The 14443-nt window shown below is 45.2% G+C and overlaps 1 protein-coding gene across 3 annotated transcripts; it reads left to right on the top strand.

Moving 5' to 3' along the window:
- The first annotated feature begins 1356 nt into the window (after positions 1-1356).
- On the top strand, positions 1357-10678 carry EPHX3 (epoxide hydrolase 3). 3 transcript variants are annotated; one of them, XM_048491891.1, is made up of 8 exons: positions 1357-1718; positions 2724-2985; positions 3194-3279; positions 3811-3986; positions 4255-4383; positions 4698-4801; positions 9039-9187; positions 9721-10678. In XM_048491891.1, the coding sequence occupies exons 2-8, from the start codon at positions 2743-2745 to the stop codon at positions 9938-9940; spliced, it is 1107 nt and encodes a 368-aa protein (XP_048347848.1). In that variant the 5' UTR covers positions 1357-1718; positions 2724-2742; the 3' UTR covers positions 9941-10678. The 3 variants fall into 3 exon arrangements, with proteins under 3 accessions (XP_048347848.1, XP_048347847.1, XP_048347849.1); XM_048491890.1 differs by lacking the exon at positions 1357-1718 and adding an exon at positions 1863-2290; XM_048491892.1 differs by lacking the exon at positions 1357-1718 and adding an exon at positions 1865-2010 and having other exon boundaries at positions 2849-2985.
- The last annotated feature ends 3765 nt before the right edge of the window (positions 10679-14443 follow it).

Here is a 14443-nt window from a genome sequence, read left to right as displayed (position 1 = left end):
CTTGGGATGAACCCTATCATTGAAGTGATGGTCAGAGAACAGAATGCTCTTGTTGCCTTATCTATAGTTGTTCTGAAGATACACTAACTGACTCATCGACTGACTCACCAGCTAATGAGAACTTTGGAATCTTTATGGCACTTCCACATGAAGGGATAGATGTAGTCCAACAGCACAACCCTAAATCCCAAGCCCAAAAGTTTTAGGATGATGATTATACCATGCCTGTCTTTGCAGTCTTTCCTGTGCGTGTAAAGTGTTAAGTCACAACCAATTTATGGCAACCCCTTATGAGATTTTCAAGGCAAGAGATTAACAGTGGTGGTTTGCCATTGCCTTCCTTCTTCATAGCAACTCTGGAATTCCTTAGTGGTCTTTCATCCAAATATTAACTAGGGCTAACCCTAGTTCGCACCCGAGATCTGGAGGATTTTACACAGGAGCTACTGGTTTACATAATTACAATCGGTAAAATAAATTATCCTCCCACATTAATAAGGTTCTTGCTGATTTTGTAAGAAGCAGAGGAGGGAAGACTCATCATATCCTGAGAAACTGTACTTTTTAAAGCAGAGAGCTACAATATGGAGGTGAAAAAAAACTGTAGGTGCAAGAAACTTGTTCCCATTCTGGAGAAAGAAGGATCTAAAAAACAAATCGTGATCTATTTGGAATCCTGTTTGGAACAGTGCAATCCTAAAAGTACTTTTCCGGGAATAAAAATTGTTGAACAAAATGGCACTGACTTCTGAATAGACTTGCTTATGATTGCTCCCTATCTAGGTAATTTATTCCAGTTACATCCCTACTTTTTCATATACTGATTTTTTGTGTGTGGGTGTGTATCAAGATGAGTGGAGCTAAGGAAGCTTACTGGGATTTTGCATCTCTATCTACTCCCAGTTACTGAACTTGAGGATCTTTAAGATAAACTAGCACACATGAATTTCTCTGCTTTGATCATCTCAGTTACAACTGCCAATGAATAAAAACTAAACCTGACAAATGCAGTCCTGAGCAAAAAGTTCTTCAATTGCCTTCCAAAGATCCAAATTCCCCAACTAGTCACGAAGTTGGGTTCAAATTCCACAACTAGTCACGAAGACCAGGCGCTCACTCTCTCCATCTAACCTCCTTCGAACTGTGACAGTATGAATAAAACGGAAGACTCCTGCGGGACAGATCGACAGGCAGAAAATAATAATGCACTCATTAGTCTTTTAAGTGACACAGATTATCTGGAATGCCACCCCTGCTGCAATGTCTGTGTCGCCTCCTCCACTCCTACTTCCGGGTTCCCCATTTTTTCTTCCCCGCCCCCAGATTATTCTGGTGCCAGCGCGTGCAAACTGCAAGGACAAGGGCTGGCGCACAGTGGACGAAGCGCGCACTTTCGTCCAGAAGCACCATCGATGTCTGTCCCCGAGAAGGTTGCTGGAAGGGGGTGTTGGTGGTCCTCTTGCAGCTAGGCTCAAGCCTGCGGCCCGGCCCTACCTAACCTTTCTCCCGCCAGCTGTAGGGCAGCGGTGTGACCGGGTACTGGTGCCCTCCCCGTGGCGGAGTCACCGTGGGCGTCTCCTCCTCCCCCGCTGTGCCCGGCAACGTCACCAGCAGTCGCCTGGCTGCTTCTACTCGGACTAGACGCAGCTGAAGGCGGCCGGGGAGACAACCGAGACCCCCGCCCATCCGTCCGTCCGTCCTCCCTCTCGTCCAGTACCGTAGGAGTTGCCTGCGTTTGTTGAAGTGGGCGGAGCTGAAAAGGGAGGGGGGCTTTAGAGGGGAGGGAGGCAGAGCGGAAACTAATGGGTTGAAAAGGGCGAACAACAGTCGGGGGAAGGGGATGGATGGGAGGGAAGGATGCATGGATGGGTGGGATGGATGGGACGGGACTGGATGGGACACCTGGACCTTGGCTAGGTCTTCGAATGGCACATGAATTCCGCGGCCTTTGAGCTGCAGATCTCCGAGGAGCTTTCTTGGGCTAGGTTATGCGTCTCCATTTCTTGCAGAGTGGGTCGTAGGATTCTGGCTCCACTTATCAAAACTGTGTGGAAAGTCGGGCCCGGGAGTTTTTCAGAAAAGATGGAGGGGGGGGGGCACTCCACTCTCCCACACATTTTCTGGGTCTAGTTTTCACCAGGGTTAAGAAGTTTACATCCAGAGGGGGAAGAGAGCGTGGGAGGGTGAGACCCTTGCAAAGATGGACAAATGGAAGATTTTATTCTTTCAACCTACCTGAGACAACACTTAACATGTCCTGTGGCTGGTTAGGACTTCCAGGTTCTGTCAGGTAACTGCTTGAACTGCTTGTTCAATTCATTTGCTTTTACTCCTCTGCCATGGCAGGTAATCTCTGGCCAAAAAAAGAGATAAAAGTTCCGATTCCTATAGCCTTTGTGCAACATTCTCTTCTCATCCACAGAAGGCCTGGTGGGCCACTACGAGTAGCAGAGGGCTGGACTAGATGGACTCTGGTCTGATCCAGCAGGCTAGTTCTTATGTTCTTAAGCAGACATCCCATGAAAGCTTTTTTGGTTTTCTGCCTTGGGTACAGATTTCTGCCTTTTGCTCAGTGCCTCACACTCATAGTAAAATAAACACTCTCATTGTGCCAGAGTGCTGCCTCAAGTGATGACTGAGTGAAATGTGTATGGGTATGGATTTTTGGAATTCCTAGTTTTACCCTTTCCAACTTGTCTAAAAGGAAAATCCTTCCCTTGCAGTCTCGGGCAGTGGGAGAAGATGGTGCAACTCTATCGCTTTTTGTTGATCCCCACTCGCCTTACCCTTAAAGTCTCCACAGTTTTGTATCGGCTGGGTGAGTCTAGTATTGCTTGCTTCTCTGCAGTCTTCTACTCATTGTGGGTGCTGTATTTGGTACTGAAGAAGGGACTCCGTGTAGTCTTCTGTAACAAGAGGATTGATGTACCACCCAGCTGCCTCACTGATGCATTCTATGGGGAGCACCGCTATTTAACAATTAGGGTGAGTACACAAAAAGTTAGGGGAGAATTCTGCAGAACAAGGGCAGCCACTGAAATAAGGCATGAGGGCAAAATCCTAGATATGGGTGTGTGAATAAGTTGTGAGCAGAGGAAATGCTTGATGTTGGTGTATTTGAAAGGATGAGAGTGGTGTATCTTGGGGTACCTGGCCATAACTGCCCTGTTTCTTTGTTCTCTGGGGGCTGCAGAATTCAGGGCTGAGGCTCCACTATGTTGTGGCTGGCCAGGAAGGGGCACAGTTGATGCTTTACTTGCATGGATTTCCTCAGAATTGGTAAGTGTTGCACTGGTGAGTAGCAATAGGAAAACAGATAATGTGTAAACTGATGCCTGCTTATTCTTATTGTAGTACTCACAGGTAGTGCTGGACTGCAGTTTTGTTATACAGTGTCATATTTGACATATGGGGTATATACTTGTGTATACTGCTAGAAACTGAAAGGTAAAGTTAGGTTCTTGGGCAGAACATCTAAAAAAGTGTTTTGTGTGTGGTGATGTTACTCAGTTGCATAGTTTGCAGTCTTTGTGATGTACAGTGAATGACTCCGATATCTTCATTTTTGTATAACTGAAATGGAAAATTTATTTAATGTTACTCATACACTGATAGAATTAAGGGGGTATCTTGGCAGGTGGACTTGCAATGCAATACCAGGCCAATGTGAAAGAGAAGAGGTTAATTTAAAGGAGGGACTTATCAGACACTCTGGATATTGTGCAGGAGGGAAAGGAGGACCCATAAGTAATGATGAGTCCTGGGAGGTGGGAAAACTCTTCCTTTTATGATTTGGTTGTATCACAACAGGTTTGCCTGGCGACATCAGTTGAAGGAGTTTAGGGAGGCATTTAAGGTGGTGGCAGTCGATTTGCGAGGCTATGGCTTCTCTGATTCACCAGCTGACCGTGAGCATTATCAAAGAGATTATTTACTGGAGGATGTTCGAGGGATCATTGAGGCATTAGGCACTGCTGAGAAAAATGGTGAGTAGGGAAATGTGATGTTGGTAGGATAGTATGATTGGCCATTGTGGTGGTGATTACAGTGGGGTTTAGTTGCTACTGGTGGAAGGAAAACTTCCAGTCTGTCTGGTTAATCTTCCAAAGGGGCTCTGTGAAGTCTTATTGGGGCTTCCTCAGACAGTAGTGGATTATGAGGGTTTGGGAATGGATCTAACAGTATCATCCAACATGCAAATACTTGTCTGCTGTTTGTTCTCTTACATCTGTCTTGGTTTTTTTTTTTCCTTAGTATTTACTAAGTGCATCCTGGTAGGACATGACTGGGGTGCAACCATTGCTTGGGAGTTTGCTGCCAGTTACCCTGGTATGGTGGAGAAGTTAATTATCCTGAATGGTGTGCAGTTTCATGTCTTTTCAGGTAAGACTAGTGCTCTTGTGTAGTTAGAGGTTCACAACTGATGCTTATAGCTTAGGGAAAACCCTGTTCCAGATCAGAGAGAGAAGCCTAACTAGCTGAGGGTTCCCTGCTTCACAAAGAATGGCTGCAACAATGGCTTGGCCACATGGGCAGCACAGACTAGCTGGGCCATCACTATTGCAGTACTTTTGGGAGGAAAGGCTAGGAGCTCTTTTTTAGTGCCACTGGTGTTGGTGTGCTATGTGGGTTCATAGGAGTCACCAGGACTCCATAAATGCCACTCTGCCTAGTTCATTTATCCTTTGACCTTGCAGAATATCTTGCACAACATCCCAGCCAGATGGTGCGGTCCAACTACATGTTCCTGTTTCAGCTTCCCAAACTGCCCGAGTTCCTGTGGTCCTTTGATGACTTCTGTGTAAGTGGGGCATCGCCCTGGCATTTCTTACCTTGTCAGTCCCAGCAATTCAAACTTGGGTGGATTGATCTGTCCTCAGTGGCTGCTTAGAACAGATGTTTCTTTCAGCATTGATGACCATTCATTGTCTGCTCACTGTTATGAGCTGCATGTCACAATTGTGTTTCATGAGCTCATCCTTCACCTTTCTGTCAAGCTGGTTTGTCAACACAGGATTATTAAGTATTTTTCCTTGGACAGACACTTGATTGTCGCTGAGCCAGAATTACGACATAACCTTAATGCATAAGAAATACCCACATTAAACATAATAAATGGGTGGATACAGACAACACCTGCTGGCTCAAGATCCAATTTTGTAGGCAACATACAAACATTTTAAATAAACTGTGACAAAGTCCTACTTCTTTACAAGAAAACAGCCAGCCTGTTTACCAACAATTATGCACATACCAGTGACTCTACCAGTCCAATGTAGTGCGAGGGTGAACAGCTTATGTGATGCTGAGACAGGTAAATGATCCATGTAGGCAAGGACATAGGTAAGGGGGGGTTCTCGGGTTCAAACCCCCCATTCATGTCCGAAACTCCACCCCCTCATTTGTGAGTTTAAAAAACATTGTTAGTGTTTTTTTGTTTTTGGCCTGCAGGGGGTGCATTGTTTGGGCTAGCCGCACCAAACTTTCAGGGATTGTTTGGGGGACTCTTCCAATGATACTACCCAGGTTTGGTGAGGTTTGGTTCAGGGGGTCCAAAGTTATGGACTCCCAAAGGGGGTGCCCCCATCCTCCATTGTTTCCAATGGGAGCTAATAGAAGCTGGGGTTAAACCTTTAAGGGTCCATAACTTTGGACACCCTGAACCAAACTTCACCAAACCTGGGAGATATCATCAGGAGAGTCTCGTACTGATACCACCCAGGTTTTGTGAAGTTTGGTCCAGGAGGTCCAAAGCTATGGACTCCCAAAGTGGGTGCCCCCATCCCCCATTGTTTCCAATGGGAGCTAATAGGAGATGGGGGCTACAGGTTTGATGTTCCCTAACATTGGCCCCCCTGAACCAAACTTCACCAAACATGGGTGGTATCATTAGGAGAGTCTCCTAAAGATACCCTGAAAGTTTGGTATTTCTAGCTTAACAATTGCACCCCTGACAGCAGGCACCCCCCAAATTTCCCCAGATTCTCTTTTTAAATCCACCCCCTTCGGCATGAATTTAAAGGGAGAATCTGTCGAAGAAGAAGAAGAGTTTGGATTTATATCCCTCCTTTCTCTCCTGTAGGAGACTCAAAGGAGCTTACAATCTCCTTGCCCTTCCCCCCTCACAACAAACACCCTGTGAGGTGGGTGGGGCTGAGAGAGCTCCGAGAAGCTGTGACTAGCCCAAGGTCACCCAGCTGGCGTGTGTTGGAGTGCGCAGGCTTATCTGAATTTCCCAGATAAGACTTTATAGCTCAAGCGGCAGAGCAGGTAATCAAACCTGGTTCCTCCAGATTAGAATGCACCTGCTCTTAACTACTACGCCACATTGAAAGTGATGCTGTTTCAGGGTGGGAGATAATCCACCCCAAAATAGCATCACTTTCAATGTTGTTTAACTGGGGACCCCAGATTCTCCCTTTAAGGTGGATTTAAAAGGAGAATTTGGGTTCTCTAGTTTAAACACCTTTGAATGTGATGATGTTTGGGGGTAGATTCCAGCATCACAGCGGTTGGCCCGGGGGGGGGGGGGGGCTCAGATTTTGCACCGGGCTCCATTTTCCCTCTATGCCTCTGCCCAGAGGGGAGAGCAGAAGGAACTGCCGGCTGCCGGCTGGGAGCCCAACTGGTTGGGAACAGGGGAGTGCTGGGCAGGGGAGTCTGCTGTCCCTGGCTTTGGAGAGCTGCTTTTATAAGTTCTAGACTGGGGGCGGGGCTTGGAGAGGCATGGCCATGCCCTAGGTGCGGGTGGGGGAGTAGCCCTGCCCCCAACCCCCCCCCCCCTAAAAAATCTATGCCTACGTCCCTGCATGTAGGTAAATGATCCAGTTTCTGACCACAGTTTATATAGGGTAACATAATAAAATACTATTGCCTGTCACTTCTTGCAAGGGAGTTTTGTTATCTGAAAATCAACTTCACATATTTATTTTTTGTTTTAAAAAAGATCAATAATATATCAGGCTTCTAGGTCATGTGGTGAACTATAGGCATGGCAGCCAAAGTGTAGCGACTGAACATATTTCTCAATGCATTTCTGCTTTTTAAAAGTGTTTTAATAGTAAAAAAATGCAGACATGATTTGTCTTCTCAGGCATCTGGTAGATTTGAAATGTGTTAATGATTCTGAAGACATCTGGCGTACTTCTTATCAATTTGGCCGTTGACCCTGGGGAGGAAGCCTTAGCTTTATGCCACCAATTTACGTATTTCAATATTTATATCTCACTTTTCTTCCCACTGTGGATCTAAAGCAATTTGTATATAATATAATTACACAAACAAGCTAATAATGAGCAACAAAAGGAAAATTCAGTATAGCTCCATAGCTGGTCCAGGATCTATCTAGGCCTGCTCACACAATACTGTGAGCCAGGAACCCTTATATTTCAACTCACACTTCTGGCCACCCCTGGACTTTAATACTAGAAACAGAAACAGTAGCTCAACCCTGACCTTTTACAGCTGGCAAACCTGTTCCCAAGATTTCCTTCCCTACTCTGATCAGTCACCTTAATCTCCAGGCTTAGCTATCATTGCTTCTGTCATCAAGATTTGTGTGTATGAGTGTCTACAGTTTCAAAAGGTAGTCTACTTTATTTTTCATAAGGAAAAGCATAAAATGGTCAAAAACTCCACGTACACTTATGGTATCCTCCCAAATAGAATTTCAGGCCTCTAAATCCATTGATGTCGATGGGGTATAGAAAGATGCAACCCTGCCCAGGATTCCATTGCTAGTTGGAATTAAGTCCTGATGCATTTAATGTTACGTACTTTGAATACTCTGGCGTGGGCTCCATTCATTAGGATTGTTTTCTGTGGAGCCAAATAATATTTATTTTTGATTAAAGGCTTCAAAGTCCATCACTGCCGGTTTTGAATAAGACTTCCTATGCTTTATTTGAGCATCTTTTCATTTTTAGAAAGAGTGTTCCCATTAATGTGTTTTAAGATTTGGAGGGGTAGTGGTTCCCCATTCCATCTGTCATTAAAATTTGCCAGTAGGCTAGCGAGTCATCTACAATACTGCTATATTCTGTGGCTTGTTAATTTCTGGTCTGATTCTCTAGATTGTACTCTTTTCACTTATGCCATATCAGCTTTGATTTTTAGAAATCTATTATGATCCCATCCTCATCATTTTAAGAGCTTCCTGTAAAGACTGGAAGGGATGGCAGTGTTATCCAGAACAAGCGAAGACCATGGATCTTTATGGGTAGTTGGTAGTAGCTATACAAGCATCCTGTCAGGGGTCTTCAGGGCGAGAAAGAATGGCCATGCTAAGATGAGGTATAGGCTGGTGTGTAAAATCCTGCTCAGTAGGTGGTCTGCTTTGCATTTTCCCCAGGGGTGATGGTCACCTAATCATGTGAGTCTAGCTGTAGTCTGGCATCCTGCATCTGGATTCACATGGTCAGTTAATATTTTTCTTTCATGAAGATGAATGCTAGGGAATGCATTATTTGCTACAGAGGCGGAGCTACCGGGGCAGGGGGGCGCATTGCACTGGGCACACCCCACCCGCGGCTCCCCTCCCCCCACACTAGTTCAGCCTGAAAGTGGAGGCTGGAAAAGCGGCCTGTTCACTTGAGGCTAAAAATGGCCTGGTGGGAACTACACGTCCCAGGAGACCTTGGGGCTCGCAAGGTCTCCTGGGAAGTGTAGTTCCCACCAGATTGTTTTCAGCCTCAAGTGAACAGGATGCTTTTTCCAGCCTGCACTTTCAGGCTGAACTAAGGTAAGTGTGTGGGGGGGGGAGGGGGGGCAGAAAACGCAGAGTGTGCACTGGGCGCAGTATGGCCCAGCTATGCCTCTGATTTGCTACACAGTGCTACTTTCCCCTGTGCCCAAACAAGTACTTTGTGGCATATCTGCAATAAATGTGGAAAAGACTAGATCTAGCGGCATGTGACAACATTTATTAGCAGTGCCCCAAGTTGTGGGACACAAATAGAATATTCATGAATATAAGTGGGTGTTGTGAAGGTGTATCCAATTACCCAGACACACACCCATGACATTGTATGTCTCCTCAGATTCTAAAGAATGTGATGACCAGCAAGAAGGGAGGAATTCAGAATCCAGCACACCAGCTGACAAAGGAGGAGTTAGATGCATATCTGTATGGATTTTTGGAGCTTGGAGGTTTAACTCCACCCATGAATTACTACAGGAACAAGTCCAGGTGAGAGAGCCCAGCCCTCCACAGTTCAGTTAATATGTGGAGGAAGCACTTCTAATGCTTGTTGGTGATCTCTACAGGACTGGGTCTGCAGAACATTTAACTTTTTTTCCCTTGAGCAAAAAAAGTAGTTGGTTGCGGTAAAGTTGTGAACGTAACATTTCAGGGAGGGCACAAAACCCCACTAGCCTAATAATTGAAGAGTGAAACACCTTTCTTCCTCTCTTGCATTTTCTAAATGCATGAAATTTTGCATGAAATTCTAAATTTTGCATGAAAGGGATGGAGAACTCTTGTGACCTTTCCCACATCAGAAATTACATTTTCTAATAGGAAACAGCATGTTGGATTCCAGGATTTGACCTGAGATGGGGAAGGACAATGCTATTTTGCTATGAGATTTCTTCAACCTCTTTCTGTGTCTGCAAACCTCATGGGAAAGTTATAGGGTTAGTTCTGGCTTGTGCAAGTTAAAGCGAACTGTTGGTTGTTCAGTCCCTGTATAAACATTTATATATGTCTCTCTATTTGTCCAGCTGGGTTCCTACAAATTACAAGGATGTACTGGTGCCCACCCTACTGATCTGGGGAGAGAAAGATGTATACTTGGAAAAAGGACTTATCCCGTTTATACAGCAGTATGTACGGAAGAGCATTCAGGTGCATTGCATCCCTGAAGCTGGCCACTGGGTTAGTGAGGACCAACCTGAAAAAGTCAACCAGCTGATGTGGGATTTCCTCCGAGAGAGAGAATGAATTAAATGCTCTGTACGCAGCAGGATTCCTACTTCTCCACTCATGTTCTTTGAAATGAGTCTGCACCATATTGGAGCCTGACTTCTGTGGAACTAACTGCTTTTGTCACTGCACAGGTGTTCTCTAAAGAGGATTGCTTCGGGATTTCTGGTATGGGGCTCCCTGACGACAGAACCACAAGGATGCTGTTCTCCATAACAGGTGGTCTGTAGTGTGAGGCTGTAATACCTGTGGAAGAGCTAGACTTCTCTTTTTATATTTTTCTTACTCTGTGTGCCTTAACACAGCTGAGTCTTCAGCTAAGCTGTGTGTTCACTGTTCCAGTCTTGTGTTTCTTTTCTCTGGAACTAAACAGCCTGGGCTGTAAGGGGGAAAGGCCCTTAGCTTGGAATGAAAATCAGTACTTTTTCAACATGAATAAAAGGTGAATCTGTTAACAAATCAAGAGGAAGTTGGCTTTAACATGTAAAATTGTCTGAAGGCATCACTGAACTTGTGAACATCCTGCTAACGCCCATTCGAACCTGAAAATAATCAGTTGGGAAAAGGAGATTAAATAATTCTTTCCTGTGAATAAAGCAGAATTGGGTAGCTGTTTTAATAGTGTACACCATGTCCTTTGTACATGGTAGAATGAAGAAACAAAGAGACTGCTCAGTGTAAAGGAGAAGAGGTATGTGTACCATTTTCAAGGAAATCCTGTCAATGTGTATATTAAAGTACCTCTGTGACAAAGAAGATTTTCAGTACTGGCCTGGTTCATCCAAAATTGTGTGTCCTGTTGAAGTTGGTAGGATGTAATGTTGCTTTTTTGATGATGATCTGCACAATTGCAGCATGAAACAAAACAAGAAGCAGTAGAATTCAGGCTAGAAGGTGGGCACCAGTAGGTCCCTAAAACTTCATGAGAACAAACAATAAACCATTCTGGCCTTCCAGTAAGACAGTGATTTTGCTAGGAAGGAGTGGAATCGCTACACCATCTGGATCACTTGACCAGTCTAGCCTTCAACAATGTGATATTTTCAACAGGGAATTGGGTGAGTGCTTTGTACTATTACAGATCCATAAAGAATGGACTTACACATGGCCTTCGCCATTTCTTGTTAAGTTCATGGATCTGTTGCTATGCTGCAATAAGCAACTGTTCCAAAAATGCATTAATTAATTCCCCTATGGGGAAGGGCGGGTTATAAATTGAATAATGAAATGAAAGAGTCTCTCCTGATGATACCTCCCATGTTTGGTGAAGTTTGGTTCAGGGGGTCCAAAGTTATGGACACTCAAAGATGTAGCCCCCATCATCTATTAGCTCCCATTGGCAACGATGGGGGATGGGGCACCCCCTTTGGGAGTCCATAGTTTTGGGCCCCCTGGACCAAACTTCCCAAAACCTGGGTGGTATTAGTAAAAGACTCTTCTGATGATACCACCCAGGTTTGGTGAAGTTTTGTTTGTGATTTGTTTGTGATTTGACCTCTGCTTATATGAACCAAAGGCAGGCAGGCAGAAAGAGACACAGAAAGCTTCTAGGAATGCCAGCACCAGACCTTTGTACAGAAGCCAGTCAACTTAAGGTATGAAACAATTTCCCTTGGTGATTATATCCTTTTGAAGCATCTGTGACATCCAGCTTGCTTGTGACTTATCCATCAACCACCTTCAAATAGGGATTGCCTGCAAAAATAATCCCAGTGTGCGCCAGTGTTTCCAACATCACTAATGTGTGTGAATTATTTACATATTAGGATTGCCTCACTCCTTTTTAGGTGCTTGTGATTAATTTATTATCTCCACCACTCCAATGCTACCACTATCAAAATGTTTATATCACAGCTTCAAACATACACATCACATTTGTCCTTTCCCCTCTGAGTCTGGAATTGCCTTGATTTTGTAATTTTGACTGCAGAAACTATTTTTCCTGAACTTTTAATTCATCCTGCCACGTTGTTACTACTTCTCTGGGATCACTTTGGTAGTCCTGGTCATTTCTGACAGAGAGCTCATGGGGGTACTGGTGGGAACAGTTAAAGGAGGGCTTCATTATGGAAACTGAAAGCTGGACTCCATCTTTGCCTTGCCTCACTTTTAAGGGGGTAACACTGCCACAGCTTGTGATGTTGGCCGTTTATTTGGCACAGCCTCTGGTCTGTACTAGATTGTTACCCATACATGCATCATTTTATTGCAAATGGTTCTGAATTAGAGGATTTGTTCCTTGTCCTGTCTGTGTGACTACTCTTCCTGAGTGACCCAGCTTTCATTGGTCACCCACAGGGGCGTAGGTATAGATTTTTTAACGGGGGTTCAAGGGGCGGGGCTACACCCCCATCCACCCTGGGGCATGGCCATGCCTCCCCGAGCCCCGCCCCCAGCACCAGTGCTTATAAAGGCAGCTCTCAGAGGCCGGGCACAACAGACTCCCCTGTCCTGTCCTGCCCCCCCACCAGCTGGGTTCCCAGCCGGCAGCCAGCAGCCCCTTCTGCCCTCCCCTCTGGGCAGAGGCATAGCTAGGAAAAATGGAGCCCGATGCAAAATCTGAGTTTTGTGCCCCCCCCCCCCCACCGCGGCCACTGCGATGCTGGAATCCACCCCCAAACAGCATCACTTTCAATGGTGTTTAAACTAGAGAGACCAAATTCTCTTTTTAAATCCATCTTAAAGGCAGCATATGGGGTCCCCAGTTAAAACAACATTGAAAGTGATGCTCTTTGGGGGTGGATTCTCCCCCAACCTGAAACAGCATCACTTTCAATGTTTAAACTGATAAATATCAATTATAAAAAGACAGGTATACTGTAGCCTAATCTACTTAGTTTGGCTACAGAAACATTCACAGCGGATTGGAAAGATATTAGAGAAGTGTCTAATTATGCCTGCAGACATGGAATCTGGCCTTTTCAGATTTATCCTTATGCCATCTTCAAGAAGTCTTCTATTAAGCTTGGAATTAGTACATATTTCGCAGGGCTGTTATGCAGAAAAGGTGGGGGAGAATGCTTTGGGCTCCTGGTGGGAGAAAAGTGATATATAAATAAGAGTAAAGGAACTGAGCAGTTTGTTTGGTGGGGGCGTAGTTATAATCTAACTGTGAAGATTGGGTAGGAACTGTCATATACCATCACTGTTTGTAACTTTGGGTCTCTTTTTCTCTGCATATCTGGTTTAGAGCCAACTTGTACAACTGAGCTATGATAAGATACCCTATAGGGAAGACATAATCTTAACAGGCTTGCATATGAGGCCAGGGTACTTTCTACAGTAGTAGGAACTTCATCTCTCCCTTCACTTGGCTGCAACCAGCATGCCTGGTAAATTGAAGAGCACCACAAACTGGATTGGTACAGAGACAGAAATTGGTGTCATGTCTCTGAAGTAGAAGCATCTCCTGCCCTTGCTGAAGTGGTTACGGTGCTGGGAGAAATGGTACCCTTGTAGCAGTGGCTCACTTGCTCCCAATCCTCTGAGCAAGAGTGTAATTAGTACTTCTTCCAAGCAGTCATCCTCTCTGCTGAGTTCAGTTCTCCCAGAGAAAATGGCAGCTTCAGAGTGTGGACTCTATGGTCACACATCCCTGCTGAGTTCTCTCCTCTCCCCAAATCCTCCCTCCCTTGGCTCCATTCCCAAATCTCCTAAAATTTCCCAACCTGGAGTTGACCCAATGATGTTTGAAGGTCACTTAATAAAGTTAGGAAAGTGTGGACTTGAGTGGTACCTCAATGGGAACTCACATTGTGTTCCAAAGCACAGATATTCTTCTCTTTAGAGTTGGTTGCCTATCTATCGATCAATCTATTTATTTATTCAATTTATATACCACCCTCCCCCTAGGGGCTCTGGATGGTTTACATTTAAGGGGAAGAAGGTATCTCTGCAGCAAATGAAAAGCAGGAAGTGTGTTTGGAATCTAAGGTGGTGAGTCAGAGGAGCAAAAAACATCCTGTGGTTTCTCTCGTTATTAAAGGCTTTTCACTTTGGGGCAGAGCTGCTAGTGTCTTTAGAACACAGGCACCCTATTAACCAAAGCCTACTTGCTTCTAGTACAAACCCTGTTCGGCAGTTGCGGATCTGTTTGTGCCCATCTACCAGTAAGCACAGCTGCCTGGATCAGTTTCTCTTGTGTACTGCCAAAGAGCATGGGCAGCTGTGACCTTATGAGTAAATAAAATGTCTGAAGGAAGTGGAGACCTCTGGCCAGAGAGGGTAGAGAGCTAGGCCAGAGGTTGCTGTGAATGAGGCTCTGCAGAGCCTGGAACCAAGCCAGCCTGCAACTTATCTCCACACATCTGGCTCTCAGCCAGCATTCTGTCTTCCCCCTTCTGCCCTGTATTGCTGTGGGAACATTCTTACTCAAGCACAAGAAATGCTCTGCTCGGCCTAATAACTAGCACATGGTGGGCGGGCCTGGCCCTGGGAATGTGCAGCTTAGGCCCTGCGTGCTGCTCACGTCACATGTCTCCCTCACGACATGGGAACTCTGCCTCCTTTTACTGCGAATCA

The sequence above is a fragment of the Sphaerodactylus townsendi genome, linkage group LG03 (assembly GCF_021028975.2).
Source record: "Sphaerodactylus townsendi isolate TG3544 linkage group LG03, MPM_Stown_v2.3, whole genome shotgun sequence".
Lineage (NCBI taxonomy): Eukaryota > Metazoa > Chordata > Lepidosauria > Squamata > Sphaerodactylidae > Sphaerodactylus > Sphaerodactylus townsendi.
Note: the sequence above shows the minus strand (reverse complement) of the source record. Positions and strands in the feature narration are given on the sequence as shown.

Excerpts from the sequence above, each read along its gene's own strand:
- EPHX3 (XM_048491890.1), top strand. The coding sequence starts at position 2,253 with ATGTCCTGTGGCTGGTTAGGACTTCCAGGTTCTGTCAG. Across the intron at positions 4,802-9,038 it reads GGTCCTTTGATGACTTCTGT|ATTCTAAAGAATGTGATGAC; the intron begins GTAAGTGGGGCA and ends ATGTCTCCTCAG. Across the intron at positions 9,188-9,720 it reads TACTACAGGAACAAGTCCAG|CTGGGTTCCTACAAATTACA; the intron begins GTGAGAGAGCCC and ends CTATTTGTCCAG.